General features: G+C 44.0%; 1 protein-coding gene across 1 annotated transcript in view; it reads right to left on the bottom strand.

The window, feature by feature from the left end:
- Positions 1-19,482, bottom strand: part of PPM1H (protein phosphatase, Mg2+/Mn2+ dependent, 1H) — a 307,084-nt gene that overhangs the window by 15,345 nt on the left and 272,257 nt on the right. Inside the window, exon 9 of the mRNA XM_011972919.1 lies at positions 8,514-8,665. Within this exon, the coding sequence (XP_011828309.1) occupies positions 8,514-8,665 (152 nt within the window). The remainder of the gene's footprint in view (positions 1-8,513; positions 8,666-19,482) is intronic.

The following is a 19,482-nucleotide window of genomic DNA, read 5'->3' as shown; positions in this document are numbered from 1 at the left end:
AACAGAAAAACAGCACATGCTGCCCAGGGGCTTCCAGAAGTTCCTGATCCACAGCGTCAAGGAGCTGGAAGTGCTGCTGACATGCAACAAATCTTACTGTGCTGAGATCACTCACAATGTTTCCTCCAAGAACTGCAAAGCCGTTATGGAAAGAGCTGCCCAGCTAGCCATCAGAGTTACCAACCCCAAAGCCAGGCTGCGCAGCGAAGAAAATGGGTAGACAGCTCATGTGCACGTTTTGTGTTCTAAAATACTGTAAAAACTGGAAAAAAAAAAGAGAGAGAGAGAAACTTACTGCACTCATATTCTGGCTCATCCATAAAGCTGCCTTTTAATTTTCTGCTTCCTTTGTTGAGACAGTTCAAAAGAGCAAAAGGACTTCAGATACACCAGGGTCAGAAAGATCATACAGCTCATTTTTACTCCCATGTCTGCCTGAGAGGATGGTGTGAGGGTCAGAACACATCTTTATGCTAATCACCTCTTCCCTCACAGCACATTCTGGAGGGGGAGATGCTATTTTAAATTCCTTGCTGGGAAGGATGTCAACAGAGGAAGACAATGCTGGCAATTTGTTTAGAATGGCTGTCACTAGGAGGCAAAAGAAAAATAAAAAGAAAAGGAACCTACAGGCAACATAAACAAAAGCCTAACAATCAAACAGCAAAAGCCCCTAGTCTTGCCTGTCTCAGGCTTCATTCCCTGCCTCTTTTTGTCCTGCTTCCTTTCTAGACAAAACTGGGAGATCCTGGTAAGACTCAAAGTAAAACAGGCCCACTCAAAACCTCAGATGCAGAAGCACCTTGCCCTTTTCACTGGCTCTGTTCCATTCCCCTTCCCTCAGCCTTCCCACCCTGGGGAGAACTTTTCCCTTCTATTTTGTGTCCACAAATAGGCTGACCTCCTTTGGTCAGTTCCCTCAGGCTTGAACCCAGCAACTCTCCACTGAAAATTAAATAGGCAAACTTGTAGTCCCAGGCTACATACGGAGAGATAGGAACTCTCTGGCCAATGAAGGGCTAATAGAGCCTCTGGAATTATAGTGGGCCTTTTCTTATCACAGAAATTATGACTTGGCAACTTCCATTCATTTCCATTTGGCATGACAAGATTCGAACAGCTCCCAGCTGGGAGGGCACTGGCTCTTGGGACTGAGTTCTCTTTGTCCATGGGCCTCCCAAGGAGACATCCTAAACTGGTGTGTGAGTGTGGTACCCTCCTACCAAACTACACATAGATATGTACAAAGATGTCAGACACATGAAAGAGAACACCATTTCACATATTCCTAAATTATGAGTTTGACAACAGAAATAGAAAAAACAACCCTAAAAGTTGTATGAAACTACAAAAGACCCAGAATAGCCAAAGCAAACCTGAACAGAAAGAACAAAGCTGGAGACATATTTCCTGACTTTAAAATACACTACAAAGCTATATTAACTCAAATAGCATGGTACTGGCATAAAAACAGACACATAGACCAATGAGACAGAATAGAGAACCCAGAAGTAAATCCATGCATTTACAGCCAAATCATGTTCAACAGAGGTGCCAAGAACATACACTGGGGAAAGGACAGTCTCTTCAATAAATGGTGCTGGGAATATTGCATATCCACAAGCAGAAAAGAGAAACCAGACCCCTATCTCTCATCATATACAAAAATCAAATAAAAACAAATTGAAGAGTTAAATATAAGACCTGAAACTATGAAACTACTAGAAGAAAACATTGGAGAAATGCCTTAGGACATTGGTCTGAGCAAAGGTTTCTTGGCTAAGACCTAAATTGTGAGTCTGAAACAAATTAAGTTTCTCTGATGTCCCAATATGGTGTAATTACTAAGGAACACACAGGGGTAGGAAAACAATCCTCATCTTGTTTCTCACCATCAGATTTTGCAGAATACTTCCTGGTTGTCAATCATAATGAACAAATTACATAAATTCCATATCGTTACCACAGACTTCCTTTAACACAAATAATTTTCACATTCATGATCTCATGAGATCATGGGCCCCTGCTGACCCCTCACACCTCATCTGTTGGCATTCTGCTCCCCACCTCCAAGGCCAGCAGCCACACTGACTGTTGGGTTCCAGAATGTGCCATATTTTTTCTCCCCAACTCCCGACCCCTGCCTCGCTCCTGTTTGTTTATTCTTCAGGTTTAAGTGTAGACATCCTTTGCTTTAGGTTGATGCTGCTGTAATCCCTCCAGACTTTAAACTCAAAAAGCAGAGCTGAGGTCTGTGTTCTTCACAAGTGTCTAGCAGGCCTTGGCTCACAAAATAGGTCCTTAGTGGTATTTCCCAAATGAATGAATCAGAATGGGAGTTATTCGTTAAGAAGAAAACCTTGACTCTTCCGTTCCTTTTCTATTTTTTGAGACAGTCTCACTCTGTCGCCCAGGCTGGAATGCAGTGGCGCCATCTCAGCTCACTGCAACCCCTACTTCCCAGCTTCAAGGGATTCTCGTGCCTCAGTGTCCCGAATAGCTGGGATTACAGGAGCCACCATGCCCAGTTAATTTTTGTACTTTTAGTATAGACGGGGTTTTACCGTATTGGCCAGGCTGGTCTTGAACTCTTGGCATCAAGTGATCTGCCTGCCTTGGTCTCCCAAAGTGCTGGGATTACAGGTGTGAGGCACTGCGCTCAGGCCAGTTCTGTCTTTTAAAACACCTTTTTTTTTTTTCCTTATTTTTAGAGAGGAAGTCTAGCTGTGTTGTTCAGGCTGGTCTTGAACTCAAGCTTAAGCCATCTTCCTGCCTCAGCCTCCAGAGTCACTCAGATTACAGGCACGCACCATTGCACCTGTCTTTACAACCATAATTGTCTAGTCTGCAGTCTGAGAGTTTATTTCTTGCTGATAAACTGTGCTCCCCTCACAATTTTCCGTTTTATTCATTCATCTATCCGATATAGGATTCTTTCTATTGCTTAGGTTTGCCATCTTCCCCGAAAGGCATACTGAAAACATTTTTTCTTTCCCATCCTGTTTGTTCCAAAGAGATCCTTGTGAACCCTGCCTCCATAGGCAACAGTTCTTGTGGACCCCAGGAGTCTGCTCTGACCTGGCATGTGCACACTGCCCACAGTTTACCACTCCTTGGCATACAGATTTATCACCCTGGAAAAAGACGGGCTGGTAAGAAAGACCAAGCCAGCTTAGACACAGAAAAAAAGTGCTGAGTGCCTTTTAATGCATAACTGGCAGCTGGCTGTGCAAAGCTTTATAAAAATAATCATAGTAGAGAAAAATCAACATGAGAATGTTGCTAACAAGTGGGATACATAACTTGAAACTTGAAAGGCGAAAAACACATTCATATTCAAATAAAAGAATATTTAATTATAGTGCCATCAATTCCTCTGCACCTGAGCTAAATTATATCAAACAATTCTAGGAGGAGACAGATGGTCTACCTTCACATTTCCTGAATTTCTGTTGTGAAATATATGAGACATAATGACAACAAACATGTCTGTAAGTGCTTATTATCTATTAGGCCCTTCACCTAATAATATATATGTATGAGGTTAATACTACTGGAATCTCCATTTTACACATGAAGAATCAAAGTCATAGAAGAGTTAAGAAATTTTCCCAAGGTCCTAAGTCTAGAAGGGGAAGAGCCAAAATTCAACTCGGGAAGTAATTATAGATTACAGGCTCTTAACCACTAGACTACCCTGCCTCTCATATTTTACATACAAACAGATGTATATAACATTTATAGTTTAAAAATAACACAACAATAACCTGCCGTCTACTTGAAGGAACAGAATACTATCAAGTAAATATCATAGAAACCCAACAGGCCTCAAGCATATATTCCCCTTGGTACCTGCCTCTTCTCTTCTCAAAGTAACCATCATCTTGAATTTTGGGCCAATTCTCTTGGTTTTTATTATAGTTTTAATGTCTATATCCCTAAATAATATACTGGTAGTTTTCACTTCATGTAAATAGAATCCTAATGTATGTATTCCTCTATGGCTTATTAAACTCAACATTATGTTTTTGAGATTCTTCCCTGTTAATGAGCACAGCTTTGGCTCATCTTGGGGGTAGGGGAGGTGCCATAAAGTATCCCATTTTTTGTTTACCCATCCCACCACTGGACATGCAAATTACTTCCAGTTTCTGTAATAAAAACAATTCTGTAGGCCGGGCGCGGTGGCTCACGCCTGTAATCCCAGCACTTTGGGAGGCCGAGGCGGGCGGATCACAAAGTCAGGAGATCGAGACCATGGTGAAACCCCGTCTCTACTAAAAATAGAAAAAATTAGCCGGGCGCGGTGGTGGGCGCCTGTAGTCCCAGCTACTCGGGAGGCTGAGGCAGGAGAATGAACCCGGGAGGCGGAGCTTGCAGTGAGCCGAGATCCGGCCATTGCACTCCAGCCTGGGCGGCAGAGCGAGACTCCGTCTCAAAAAAAAAAAGAAAAAAACAATTCTGTGAATATCTTTTTGCATGAATGACAATACAAGAGTTTTTCCAGGGGTGTAGGTTCTCGAATGTTAGTGGCATCAGAATCACCTGGATGGTTTGTTAAAACACAAATGGTTGGTCCTGCCATTGGAGTTTTGATTTCAGGTGGGCCCTGAAAATCTGCAATTCTCTCTTTTAAAAAAAATTTTTATAAAATATATATATAAGTAGAGACAGGGTCTCACTATGTTGCCCAGGCTGGTCTTGAACTCCCAGGTTCAGGTGATCCTCCTGCTTCAGCCTCCCAAAGTGTTAGGATTACAGGCATGACCCACCATGCCCAGCCAAAATTTGCATTTCTAACAAGTTCTCAGGTGCTGCAGATGCCACGTAGCTCAAAGGACCATGCTTTTCAGAACCACCGCTCCAGGGTACAGACCTAAGAATGGAACTGCTGGGCTCCATAAAAACACTATTGATATTTTGGTTATAATTGTACTGATTCTGTGGATCAACTTAGGTAGACAGCTTCACTCCTTTGGTTCCTTAGAGCCTTTAAGTTATAAGAATTCTTGCCGGGCATGGTGGCTCATGCCTGTAATCCCAGCACTTTGGGAGGCCAAGGCGGGTGGATCACCTGAGGTCGGGAGTTTGAGACCAGACTGACCAACATGGAGAAATCCTGTCTCTACTAAAAATGCAAAATTAGCCGGGCATGGTGGCTCATGCCTGTAATCCCAGCTACTAAGGAGGCTGAGACAGAAGATTCGCTTGAACCTGGGAGGTGGAGGTGGAGGTTGCGCTGAGCCGAGATCGTGCCATTGCACTCCAGCCTGGGCAACAAGAGCAAACTACGTCTCAAAAAAAAAAAAAAAAAAAAAAAGAATTCTTTTGTGTACATTTATGCAAAGAATATAGACTGAACTAGCCAAGTAACACAAGTCAGCCCTTAGGGCCTCACTCTGAGAAATATCTTTCTCTGTGGTTAAGGGTTTCTTTCTTTTCTTCTCTGTTTTCAGAAATCAGGATCTTGTGGCCAGAGGTTCCCGGTGACACAGGGGGATGCTTTGGATAAAGTTAGCTCATGGCATAGAGGGATAATAGTCAATTCTGGCAGGTCAGAGGTGAGTGGGGTCTTTATCTATGCTTAGTTTATTAAATTAGAAAAAAAAGCTAAAAAATTCAGCCTTTACAGTTTTGATATATATTATTATTCAGGCCCAGGTACTTCTTAATTTTCATTATAATTTTTTCCTTTGATTCATAAGTTATTTAGAAGTTTGGTTTTTACTCCATGTGAGTTTCTTCTCCTTTACTAGTTTAGAAGTTACCCTTTCTATTATTTTAACAGTTTTCTTAGCTATTTAAACTTGTTTACTTAAAGCCTAAAGTTAAACACCATTACCTTCTCAAAAGAAGCACAGCATGTGAGCTGAGTAACACCCCCTCGTTGACAATTTGTACACTATTTTTATGCAATATTTTAGTTCTATCATTTTTAACCCCACACATTAGACATTCTTATTACTGTTTTACATAGTCAATGTATATTTAAATATACCCACATGTTTACTAATATTTTAGCTTAATAATCCATTTTATTTCTCAGATATTTCCTCTGGGATCATTTCCTTTTCTTATCTGAGCACACCCTGTAGAAGTTTCTTCAGAAGAGGTTAGTTGGCAGTAATATGTATCAGTTTAAGTTTTGCCTGAAAATTTGTTTACTTCATCCTTATTATTGATAGTTTTACTACATCTAAAATTTCTAGATTAACAGTTATTTTTTTCTTAGCCAACTGAAGATATAATCCCATCATTGGCACCGTTTGCTTTTGAAAGTTGGCTGTCAGTCCAAATGTCTTTTTTTTTTTTTTTTCCTGGCTGCTTTTAGTATCTTTTTGGGAGGCAAAGAGGTTAAAGTTCTTCAGTTTTCTTTTTTTTCTTTTTTTTTTTTTTTTGAGAGAGAGTCTCACTCTGTCACCCAGGCTGTAGTGCAGTGGCGTGATCTCAACTCACTGCAACTTCCACCTCCTGGGTTCAAGCAATTCTCATGCCTCAGCCTCTTGAGTAGCTGGAATTACACCAATGCACCACCATGCCTGGCTAATTTTTGTATTTTTAGTAGAGATGGGAGTTTCACCATGTTGGCTAGGCTGGTCTTGAACTCCTGACCTCAGGTGATCTGCCCACCTCCACCTCCCAAAGTGCTGGGATTACATAGATGAGCCACTGCACTCAGCTGTTCTTCAGTTTCACTATTTTATTTCTCCTTCCAGAGATTTGTCGGGCTTTCTGAATCTTACGTTTAGTATTGTCAAAAAATTCCAGAACTTCTTCCCATCTTCTATAGTTTATCCTTTTGGAATTCTTTTAGAGCACCTTAGGCCATCTTTTGAGTCTCTTAGTCTCATTTCACATTTTCTTTTCTCTTTGTCTAAGCCATAGACTGGATTATTAAGATCAATTTTTTAGTTCACCAGTGTTCTCTTCAACTAGCTCTAATCTGTTTAATTCAGTGAATTTTTAATCCCTGTTTTTACATTTTTCATCTCTAGAATTCCATTTTCTTAAAAATTGTTTAGTCATTTTTTTAGTCTCTTTTAAGGCTCATATTTTAAATGCTTTAAATTTTTTTGTTTGTTTTGAGACAGAGTCTTGCTCTGCTGCCTAGGCTGGAGTGCAGTGGTGCGATTTATCTTGGCTCACTGCAACCTCTGCCTCTTGGGCTCAAGCAATCCCACCTCAGCCTCCCGTAGTTGGAACTACAGGCATTGCACCACCATGCTCAGCTAATTTTTGTAAAGATGGGGTTTCACCATGTTTCCCAGGCTTGTCTTAAACTCCTGTGGCTCAAGTGATCCTCCTGCATCATCTCCCAAAGTGTTGGGATTACGGGTGTGAGCCACCATGCTTGGCTGAAAAAAATCTGCTGAAGCATGTTAAAATATTTATATTTTTGTTGGCTTACTTTTGTTTGTGTTTTGAGACTAAGCCTTGCTCTGTCACCGAGGGTGGAGTGCAGTGGCGCGATCTTGGCTCACTGCAACCTCTGCCTCCCAGGTTCAAGCAATTCTCGTGCCTCAGCCTCCCAAGTAGCTGAGACTACAGGCGTGTGTCACCATACTCACCTAAAAATATTTATATTTTTGACTGCTAAATCCAATAAAGAAGTATTTACGGGTCCAATTCTGATTTCTCTGTTATTCCTGCTGGCTTTTACTCATGGTGACTTGTGTTCTAGTTAAAGCTGCCTTTCTCGAGAGGTAGTTTCTGTTTATTTCTGAGAGTCTTCTGAGGATGTTTAGGTAATTTACACTGCCGCTAGACTGTAAGAAGTACTTAACTTGGATCTTTCTCTCGTTACCAAATATTTCTCAAAAGAAACAATTCTCCAATGGATGACCATCAATGCTGGGAAGCATTTGCCATCACTCTCATCAACAGGATCAAAAATGGGATTATTTCTACTTTAGAGGATAGTTTAGAGGAAATAAAAATGTGAGAAAGGTATGTTGCTGAAATGCCTAAATACTCAAATTCTTTACCACTTGTATCTAGGTTCAACTTAAGGAGAATTTTTATTTGGCAGAGAAAGTACCTCTTTTTTTTGTTTTGTTTTGTTTTGAGACACAGGGTCACTCTGTCGCCCAGGCTAGAGTGCAGTGGCGCGGTCTCAGCTCACTGCAACCTCTGCCTCCCAGGTTCAAGCAATTCTCCTGCCTTAGCCTCCCAAGTAACTGGGATTACAGGTGCCCACCACCATGCCCAGCTAATTTTTGTATTTTTAGTAGAGACAGAGTTTCACCATGTTGGCCAGGCTGGTCTAGAACTCCTGACCTCGTGATTCACCCGCCTTGGCCTCCCAAAGTGCTGGGATTATAGGCATGAGCTGTCATGCCCGGTCAGAAAGTACCTCTTACAAGAAAGATAATCCCTTCTGCAGTTTGGTTACTGTACCATCCATATCAGCCTCTAAGTCATGAATTATGAAAACTGCATGATTATTATTTATTTCAGGCATGTCATGGAAGAATGCTTGAGGAACAACCCTACAATTGTAGAAATGCACAAACCTGTGAGGATCATCTGGATCACAGTTAGGAAGAAACTGAGTGATTGCTTCTGCTACTTCTTCATTTGATAAAACATCCCAGAGTCCATCAGTGGCCAAGATCAGCACATCATCTGCTCCATGATCATATTTTGAAAGATCGTAGATTCTTACCTGAAAAAACCAGGAATGCCACCACTTAAGAAATTGGAAGCATATTATTCTCCCTAACAAATTGACTTCTGATTCCCCTTCCCTTTTCCTGCCAGCCTAGTGGTTTTCATTGTAGGGTACTTCATTATACAGCAAGCTTTGTGGCCAGGGATAGTCTCCCTTGGAGACTTGCTATATAGACACATGGAGCCTAATACACATTTGTGAATGAGCCTAAGAGGTGGGCTTAGTACTTGTGGGCTAGGCCACAATTCTATGTTCATCCTACTTCAACGTGGGTGGGGAGGGATAGGGATGTGTGGAGAGGGGTTTGGGGTTTCACTGCTCTTCGCTCCTAGTTTGGCAGAATCAACCCCTGGCTACACCATCTCATGAACTGAGAACAAAAGCAAGTCAATTTAGTCAATCTCCTTCGGCCTCCCTCATTACTCTATTTTCTTTCTTTCTTTGTTTTTTTTTTTTTTTAATTGAGATGGAGTCTCTCACTCTGTCACCTAGGCTGGAGTACAATGACATGATCTCAGCTCACTGCAACCTCCGCCTCCAGGGTTCAAGCGATTCTCCCGCCTCAGCCTCCCAAGTAGCTGGGATTACAGGCGTGTGCCACTACACCCAGCTAATTTTTGTATTTTTAGTAGAAACGGGGTTTTACCATGTTGGCCAGGCTGGTCTGGAACCCCTGGCTTCAAGTGATCCGCCCGCCTCAGCCTCCCAAAGTGCTGGGGTTACAGGTGTGAGCCACCACGCCCAGCCCATTCCTGTATTTTCTAAACGCAAGTCTGAGTGAAAGCGATGGGTCAGAGCACGTGTCTTATGGCACAGCCATTGTTATGTCACCTCAGATCTAGAGACGATCATACCACCTCAGCCTAGAGACTGAATGTGTTGAAGTCTTTGAAAGCCAAGCCTCCTGTGTTTTAGAAAGGTTTGTCCAGGCTAGTGATGCCCTGCCGTGGGGCTGATCCTGTGGGCTGACAGCCTATTCCCAGCAGCAGAACACAACAAAATGTCTATCCACAGGGCCCTGGGTGAATGAGCTCAAATGAAAAGCAGCCGCCAGGCGCCAGGCCTCTGTGGACTGTGAACAAGAAGGTAACAATTAGCTAATGGCCCAGCACATGAGCCATGCTCAAGGGAAGAACACTCAGGAGTACACTGCACTGGCGTTTAACATCTTCTTTTCAAAAGGCATGCTCACTTAAGGCTAAACTTATGTTCCGCAGAAGGCACTAGCCTTTTAAGCCAAATTAAAGAAAACAGGAAAGCTTCAGTTTCCAACAGACCAGAAAGTCCCAGATGTCAGAATTCTGTCCTCAGGTCACTGACGAATGTGGTCCAATTTTCACTCTGTCAGAAACAAGCAACCCTCCTATGCTTTATTTTCTATGATTCTTGGGTGTGTCAGAGTTTAACTTCTCAAATATTAATGTGCACAGAAATCAGCTAGGGATCCTGCTAAAATCCAGATTACAATTCAGCTCTGGGTGGGCTTGAGAGCTGTGGTTCAGCTTCCTCCCAGGTGATGCCAACGCTGCAGGTTCACAGACTGAGCCCTGAGTAGCAAGGTCAGAGAGGATTCCTACTGGGCCAGATTTGTACACAAGGGAATCAATGGCTCAGTGGACTTTATGACGACTGTGGAGACTGTTCCTTAGAGTGGGCTCTAGACAGACTGTAAATGTCACCTCTGGGCTCCTAGCTTCAAGTACTGGTTCACTGTGTTGTTACTTTCAGTATACAATAACTTTGCTTGAGAGACACTGCTAGGAGGCCAAGGCAGGGGGATAACTTGAGGCCAGGAGTTCGTGACCAGCCTCGGCAACATAGTGAGACCCTGTCTCTACAAAAATTAAAACAGTGAGACCCTGGGCATGGTGGTGCATGCCTGTGGTCCCAGCTACTTGGGAGGCTGAGGCAGGAGAATTGCTTGAACCCAGGAGTTTGAGGCTGTGGTGAGCCATAACTGCCATTGCACTCCAGCCTGGGTGACAGAGTGAGACCCAGTCTTTTAAAAACAAAAATAGTGTTTGGGGGATTGATTCCTAGCTTCTTACTGGGTTATATCTACAATAAATTTTTGGGATAATTTGAACCCCATCTGATAGACAATATTAAGTCATAAGAGGTGGTGAGATGTGGATGTCCCAGTCTTATGTTGGTAGTAAACAGGAGATTCCATCTGCCTTGCAGCTTCTTCTAAAAGAGAGGGTTCAGGTCTACAGATAACATCCATTTAATTTCAGAGTCTGCTCTATGAGTAGGGTGCCAAACCTTCTTTAAAGTGCTTCCTGCTGACCCAAGAAATGTGACAGGTTGTGTTATTCAAGCTGAAGTTGTCTTGTCCACACTCAAATGGAAATCTGGCCAACAGAATGGATGTGGGTTGATACATACACACGTTATAAAATGCTACTCTTCAATTCCATCAATAAATGTAATCTTTCCCTAATTCTACCGTTTCCATTTCTATGCTCGGCTCCCTAATGTAGTTTATTTAGCTAACATGAAAATCCTTGTCAAGACCATTCTTCATGTAATTTTTATGAAAATAATAAAAAGCTGATCACAACCCTGGTCCGTGAAGCACTCCCCAATTAACATCTTTTGAGGTTTTTACAACCACCCTGTTTCCTGCCCTTTAGCCAATTTCCAAAAATCTTTGCTAACTTTCCACTTACAACTCGTGTCTTATACATTAACCTGTGATGCAGAACATTTTGCAAAAATGTTTTCAGAAGAATTGGACTGCCGTGCAAGTCATCCCACTGTGTGCTCATCCTCCCCAGCAGCAAAGGCTTCAAAGAATTCCACTGGGCTCTGGAGTCCTGACCTTCCCTCCCTGAAGCTGTTGTTGGCCTTACTCAATCGGACCATACTCACATCCTCAAAGTTCCCCTGTTCAATTCCTTAAATAGCTTCTTAACGTTCCTGGAAGCCTCACATCAAACTAATGGGCTCTGAAGCTCCCCAGGACTCAGACATCTGGAAGAGTCTTTGCAGCCCTGGAGGGGACAGGTGTGCTACAGAAAAGCCTTTGAAGTGGGACTGGGGAACATGGTCAGACCTTCTAATGGCTCCTTCCTGGGTTCCCATCTGCCAAGAAAGGGAGAGAAAAGCCAGACGAATCCTTGAGATTCTTGCAGTTTTTTAGAGCAATATAATCTGAGCAGCTGAAAAATGGGACCTGTGTGGACCTGCCTTTCTGCTGCCTTCAGTACACTTTTATTGCATACTTGCTGTGTGCCAACTTGTTTTCCAGGCACTGGGGACACAGTGAACAAAACTGACAAAGCCTCTCACAACTTCTAAACTAGTAGATAAGATAGACACACAAATAAATTACAATGTCAGAAGATGACAGATGCTCTGAAGAAAAATCCAGCATGGTAAGGAGAACAACCGTGTCATTTTAGAAGATGAGGACATGGTGGGCCTCTCTGAGAAGATACCATCTGAGCAAGTCAATTTCCCATGGGTCCCTTCTTGCACCTCCCCAACCTTCCTTTGAGTTTCTGTTACTCAGTGTTAGACTGGTGGTGAACAAGGGCGGCTGAGAAAGGTGGCTGCCACTCTCTCCTGCCAAAGCAATCCTGAGGAGGACCAAAGAGAGGCCATCTTTCTTTTCCCTGGTCCTCTGCAGGCACAATCCTTTCACACCCACTAATGTAACATTTACCTATGTATTTCACTGTGGGTAAACCTTTGTCTATCAGTTTTGTATGAAACTGTAATCATCGATTTATGGCCCTGTCCTGACACTAGGCTGTAAACACCATGAGGGTTGGGACTGTTTTTTCCTCTTTGTATCTTCAATGCCCAACCTGACACCTGGTTCACTGAATGAATAGTAGTTGAAACTGATTGTCCCACAGAGATGAAGCTCTGTGCCTTGTCCTTTAGGTACAGAGAGAGGTACATAGCATCTGATCTACCCTGGAAGACTGACAAGGCTGATCCTATCTCAGCAGAATCTGAATCTGGAATATGGCAGAATATTATTGCTTTTGCCAGAGCAACCAGGTGAAGAACAAAAAGTGAATGTGCTCCATCCCCTCATGAGGCTTCTGAAGCTTTCCTTATGATCTGATCACAACAAAGGAGACAGGCAACTGACAAATAGCACGCTGGTCCTGAAACACCGCTGGCATCTTTGTTATCAGCCTTTCAGGGCCCACTTTTCTGTCTCTTCTAAAAGATTAGATATTCTCAAACCTAAATGTGTTTCGAATCACCTGGAGTGCTACCTTAACCAAATTAAGATTCAGAGATCCTACCTTTAAGAGTCTGATTGTACAGATCTGAGCTGCATACTTCAACAAGGACCCAGGGAATTCTGATGCAAGTGGTGGGGGGAATCTCACCTTGAAAAACTGTAACAGATGAGAAACTCCTTTAGGGGTAAGGTCCATTTTATCCTATCTGTTTTTGTGCCCAGAACAGAGCATTGTGCCTAGCACTCAATTTACAACCAAGGAAAGCATTTCCTTATTGGGTATTTACCCCTGTCCAGCTTACAATGAACACCCAGGGAGTTAGTCATCTTACTGTCCCAACAAAATTCAACTTCTGAAGGCCCAGAAATCCCAATTTGTATTTCCTCTGTGGGTCTAGCAGTATCTTCTATAGTGTAAACCACAGTAGGTCTTCAGGACATACTTGCTGAGACAAAGCATAAACAGGGGAAGGAGAGAGGAAGAAACAAATTAAACATACAAGATACTTTCAGAAGACCCCCTCATTTCATGGTGATCCAACAGATTTAGTTTGTTAATTGTGACACTTCCAAATAATCAAGAAAACGTAATGTGCTGATATATAACAGAAGTGGCAAACTCTTTCCTTTTCTTCCTTTGTTTTCAGGGGAGCTGTCAATAAACAATCAGTGTGGGGGAGCAGGAATAAGTCTGGGGGCAAACAAGAACATTGACTAATGTGCTCTGAATAAGCCAAATGCTGACTGCTCTCACAGAGCCCTCGGTTTCAGAGCACTTAGAGATGTCCTTAATGTCAACATTGGGCACTTATTTTACACAGGAGCCTGTGACAAGCAACTCTTTAATACAGCACCTCCACTTAGTGCTCGGCTGCAGGCTGCTGTTTCAGCGTTTGTGTAATACTTGCCCCCATCTTTGCCTTATTATTGATAATATTTCAGTGGCATGTTAGGAGGGCTCATACCACTATAAGCTGACGCTGGCTTCTTAAAGCTACTTTTAAAAAGAATCCATCAATTCTTCCATTTGCCAAATCTCTGCTGCTTACGGCTTTTACATCTTGATCAGTTCAGCAGATTCTCCAAACTGATTTTTCCCTTTTAAGTACTCAATGTAGGACAATGAGCTCCTGCAGCCCAGGACTGGCTTTGTGGAAGAGAAGGAGGCTTGCCCTTCTTATCAGAAGCCTTGCTTCAGGTCTCTGCTTCTAACAAGCCTTGTGACTTGAGAAGATCCACCTTTCTTATTTTTATTTTTTTTGAGACAGGGTCTTGCTGTGTCGCCCAGGCTAGAGTACAGTGGCACAATTCTGGCTCACTGCAGCCTCAGCCTCCCACACTCAAGCAACCCTCCCAGCCTCCTAAGTAGCTGGGACTATAGGCGCACACCACCTATACTTTTTTACTTTTTGTAAAAACAAATTTCCTGTTTCTCAGACTGGCCTCAAACTCCTGAGCTCAAGAGATCTGCCCACCTTGGCCTCCCAAAGTGCTGGAATTACACATACGCACCACCACACCTGGCCTAGTGCTCAATTTTCCTATCTCTGAAATCATTTTTTAAAAACTGAAAAACACAAGAAAAAGGAAATACTATAACAGCTGCTCTACTTCTCTCACAAAGCTGTAATTAAGATCAAATAATGTGGAAGGGAACTGCCAATTTTAATTCTTTTATGGTGCTGACCTCAGGGCAACCACATCTGAATATCGTCTAGTTGGTAGAAGGAAAGGATTAAGAGTGGGCTCAGGGGAACAGGGATTCAATTCCCAAAGTCTCATTTAAAATAGCCGTGATTGGAGCTCCCAATAGTGTTTCCTGGCAGAAATAGCCAGAGGTGGTTCCCAAGGTAAAGGTTGCCAATAGTTGGTGAGAAACAAAGAGATGAAATCTTATCCCTTCTACTTCATATGTCCAATCCAACAGCTGAACCTATAGATCCTTGAAAATGACACTTATAACAAGAAGAAAATAAAACACCAACATACTTCCTGCAGTCCTATAAAACAAGTTGATCATTTCAAGACTGGCATTCCAGCAGGCTACCAAGACTACACCCAAATTCTCTGTAGTATTCTATATACGCTACTTGATGTCATGAAACAAACACTGAATCTGGTGGCAGAAGACTTGGGTTTGAAACCCACCTCTGCTTATTAGGCAAAATCACTTTATTCATTCAGTTTCAAAGCTTACAGACCATTTGCTGGGAATACCAAAGGTAAGGGGGGTACCAATTCCTTGGATGGACGAGCTGGACATTGTATGCCTTTCGTGAAGAGGAAGCTGCAGGGGCCAAAGCCTGGGGATGTGAGAAAGGGCTGGTGTGTTTGGGCAGCCTTACCTTGCTTGGTTTGGCCACAGTACTGGATGTCCCCTGGGGAGTGGGGAGGGTGAGGCTAGACTTCTCAAATCTGCCCTCTGTTTGTGAAATGAGAAGTTAGACCTAGGTGGCCACTGCTAATGGCTCCAACATCCTCCAACTCTCATCACAGCATCAGGCCTTGATGTGACTGACCACAGGACTTTAGAACATTGGGCTGCAAGTGAATCCAGTGACACCGAAGTGTTATAAATATATTGGCTGCTCATACTATGCAAAAGGAGCTGTTTTGGCTGCAGGTATACATTTATACTTGCAATATGCCATAGATATTCTTGAGAGTTTGTTTTTTGGAGTCTACAGACCAAACATTTGAATTTGGAGGGTAGATACAATATAATAGCTCAAAAAGTTTCTTTCTAAACCAGCTAAAATGTGAGATATTGTGCAGAGAGCCTGAAGGTATAACCAATGCCTGGCTGCTATTGCATAAAGTTTCCACTTTCTATACACAAGGCCTGGCACGTTACAAGTCTCTGGGTTTCCAATGGTTTGTTCACCAGTAAATCCAAAGGACCATTGAATGAATTAGTGAATGAATGGGTTTCAATATAGCTCAATAATTATTTGAGGAATAAGTCTATCTTCACAAAAATGCCCATCTGCAAAGATAAGCATCAGAAGAAATCCTAACCTGTGAATGCAAACATGAGGGTGCAGAACAGATGAATCGAGTTGCTTCAAGTCCATCCAGGAGGTAGGTGAGGCAGAGAGTGACCACATATCCCTGTTTGCTCCAATAGTTTTGGTTTGCACCTGTTTTCCCAGCATAATTATTAATAATGTCCCCTTTGATTCTTGAAAATTCCTGGTTGAGGGGTTAAGTAAGATGGTCACCTGACATATAAATAATAAAATGACTGCTGCTTCTGGCCATTGGGACTGAAAGAATCAGTGTCACTACTTTACAGGACTCTTCACCACAGAAGGTTTTCAGAGATCTCAAGAGCCAGTGAGCAAGGTATTATGCATGCTGCCTTAGAAGGGGAGATACAATCACCACAGGTGAACTGTGGGATACCTGCTGTGTGACAAAGTCAATCCCACTGATTGCAGTTGTTCTGGTAGCAAGAAGCCCAAGACATAGCTTGTTCAAGTGCAGAATGAGGTATATCATATCCTTAACCCACCAGCCTGGCATGAGCCACATGCATTGTAGGAGTGAATCACACAATCTGGGACTACAATATGGATGCATCACAAACCCATTTTAGGATTGTAAAGCAAGTTCCTGCAGCACAGTGAAGAACAGCTTACTGATGGCAGTAGCAGTCTGTCTGGAGCAGCCGCGGCAAAGATGCTGGCTGTAGCAGGGGTGGCACAACTGGGTTGTGTGCTCCATGGAGCTGGTGGAAGCCCCCAAGTTGGTGGGGCAGGAGCCCTCTCCTTCCAGGTGCAGGTGCAGCCACCCAACCATGGCTACAGACCCAGGCATCCCTATGCTCTTGGGTGCCTTGGAAGTACCCCTGCCCCTGCAGGCTCAGAAGTGCCTGCTCCTGCTGCCTGGCCTGTCTCAGCTCCCAGTGCCCACTCCAGTGTGGAGCAAATTTGTGACTGAGCCTGGGCACTGTCGTGACCTGGCTGGGTGTGTGGGGGCTTGGGGCAGCACTGATGTGCCAGCCCCCTGCCACCTCAGCCACCTCTGGGCTTTGGTCACCACCAAGCATGAGAGGGAGGCCAAGGGGAAGGGCTGAGGGTGGCTCAAGGTGGGCCTGCAGGCACCTCTTGATGCAGACAGCCAGGGTGTCATGGATGACATGTTGATGGCAGCAGAAGGCAGACATGTTCCTGGGTAGAAAGGGGCAGGTCCCTGGTGAAGCAGCACCTTCAAGCCAGGGATAGCTTGAAGCATGGGAGTCAGGCTGTCAGTTCCAGGTGGGGCTCACGACCTGGAGTGAGAACTTATGGTGCTTTTTCTGGCCCACTCATGGCCACCCATGAACCAATCAGCATGCACTTCCTCCCTTCTGAAGCCTGTAAAAACCCCGGACTCAGCCAGACTCACAGAAACAATGGCACAACCTGCCTGCAGATAGGAGCTACCCACTCTGGGTCTCCTCTCTACTGAGGGCTACACTCATCAAGATGACCTGCCTGTGGAAAGAAGCTACCCACTTCAGGTCTCCTGGGTGAGTGATAGCTCAATAAAGCACCTCTTGGCCTTGCTCATCCTCCAGTTGCCCATGTACCTCATTCTTCCTGGACGTGGGGCAAGAACTCAGGACCCACTGTTGTAACATAAACAGGGCTGAAACGCCTCGCTCTTGCCACACTGCAGGCAATGAGGAGGAGAGAAAAGAGGAGGAAAGAGCCATGGCCCTTTGGGGAACCTAGACTTAGGAGCTCCCTGAGCCAGGGCTGTAACACCCTCTTTGGGGCTCTACAGTTCCTGATACCTCCAAGCTTTCAGGTACCACCGCATTCCCCGGTGCCCACAATGGAAGCCGCTTGTGGTATGCCTGGTTCAGCCACGGCAGGGAACTGGCACCTGTGCTGGTGCCACAGGCGGTATGTCTGGATGTGTGTAGTGGCCGAACCCCATACTTGCTTACTCGCTCACACACCCCTCACTGCTCTGTGCCTGGCTCGCTCTTGGCAGGCATGGGCTCTGAGCTGGTAGCAAAAGCTGAGTGCAGCCTGCCAGGCTGAGTGGGCAGAACTGGCCCAGTGGGCCTGAGCAAAACTTGGGCAAAGACACCACCAGCCATAGAGGTTTCCGGCCGGTGAAGCAACACCTTAAGGATCCTGTGACATTATCTGTTTCTCAAAGAGTGGTCTTCAGATCACTTACTACAGAATTATCCAAAATGTAAAAATGTTTAGAACTCATCCTAGATCAATGATTCAGATTTTCAGTAAGTAGATTCCAGGGATTTGCATTTTTTTCTTTTTCAAAGACAGGGTCTTCCCCTGTGGCCCATGCTGTAGTGCACTGGTGCAATGTCTCGCCACAGCCTTCACCTCCTGGGCTCAAGCGATGAATCCTCCCACCTCAGTCTCCCAAGTAGCTGGTACTATAGGTGCACATACCATGCCTGGCTAAGTTTTGTGTTGTTTTGAGAGACAGGGTCTCACTGTGTTGCCTAGGCTGGCTTGAAATCCTGAGCTCAAGCCAACCTCCTACCTTGGTCTCCTAAAGTGCTAGAATTACAAGCATGAGTCACCAGGCCCAGGATTTGCTTTTTTTAAACCAACTTCTAAACATTCTTATATGCATTAATACAATAAATATAAAAAAGATACAGCATATTTAACTGAAACATCCAAATGAAATTATTATTTTTCAGGAGGGGATCAGAGGGCAACAATCTCCGATGACAGGAAATGTTTGACACATACAGGTTGGTTTCTGTTGTGTGACCATGAATTTTGTGAGTTGCTAAGTTAGTTTTTTGGTGTGTGTCACAGTAAATCTCAAGTTTTATTCCAACAGCTGGTTGGCAAATCTCAAGTCATTGGCCAAATGAGAACCAGCCATGTAAATGACACACAGATGCACACAACTGATTTTTATAGCCAGACCTGAGATTAGAGATGGAGATGCACAGGCCACATCATGAAGTCTCTCCCATGTAAGATGAGAAGTAGCTTCTGCATACTTTTTTTTTTTTTTTTTCTTTCTGAGACAGAGTCTTACTCCGTTGCTCAGGCTGGAGTGCAGTGGCGTAATCTCAGCTCACTACAGCCTCTGCCTCCTGGGTTCAAGCGATTCTTGCGCCTCAGCCTTCTAAGCAGCTGGGATTACAGGCATGCATCACCATGCTTAGTTTTTGTATTTTTAGTAGAGACAGGGTTTCACCATGTTGGCCAGGCTACCCTTGATCTCCTGGCCTCATGTGATCCACCTGCCTCAGCCTCCCAAAGTTCTGTGATTACAGGCAGGAGCTACCACACCCAGCCTGTATACTCTTTGTTTTTTGAGACAGCGTCTTGCTCTGTTGCCAGGCTGGAGTGCAGTGGTGAGATCTTGGCTCACTGCAACCTCCGCCTCCTGGGTTCAAGTGATTCTCCTGCCTCAGCCTCCCAAATAACTGGGACTACAGGCACCCGCCACCATGCTCAGCTAATTTTTGTATTTTTAATAGAGACGGGGTTTCACCATATTGGCCAGTATGGTCTCGATCTCTTGACCTCGTGACCTACCTGCCGCAGCCTCCCAAAGTGCTGGGATTACAGGTGTGAGTCACCACGCCTGGCCACCTGTACACTTAATGTGATTT

The sequence above is a fragment of the Mandrillus leucophaeus genome, unplaced genomic scaffold (assembly GCF_000951045.1).
Source record: "Mandrillus leucophaeus isolate KB7577 unplaced genomic scaffold, Mleu.le_1.0 Scaffold132, whole genome shotgun sequence".
Classification (NCBI taxonomy): Eukaryota; Metazoa; Chordata; class Mammalia; order Primates; family Cercopithecidae; genus Mandrillus; species Mandrillus leucophaeus.
This window is presented reverse-complemented; position numbering and strand designations above follow the sequence as displayed.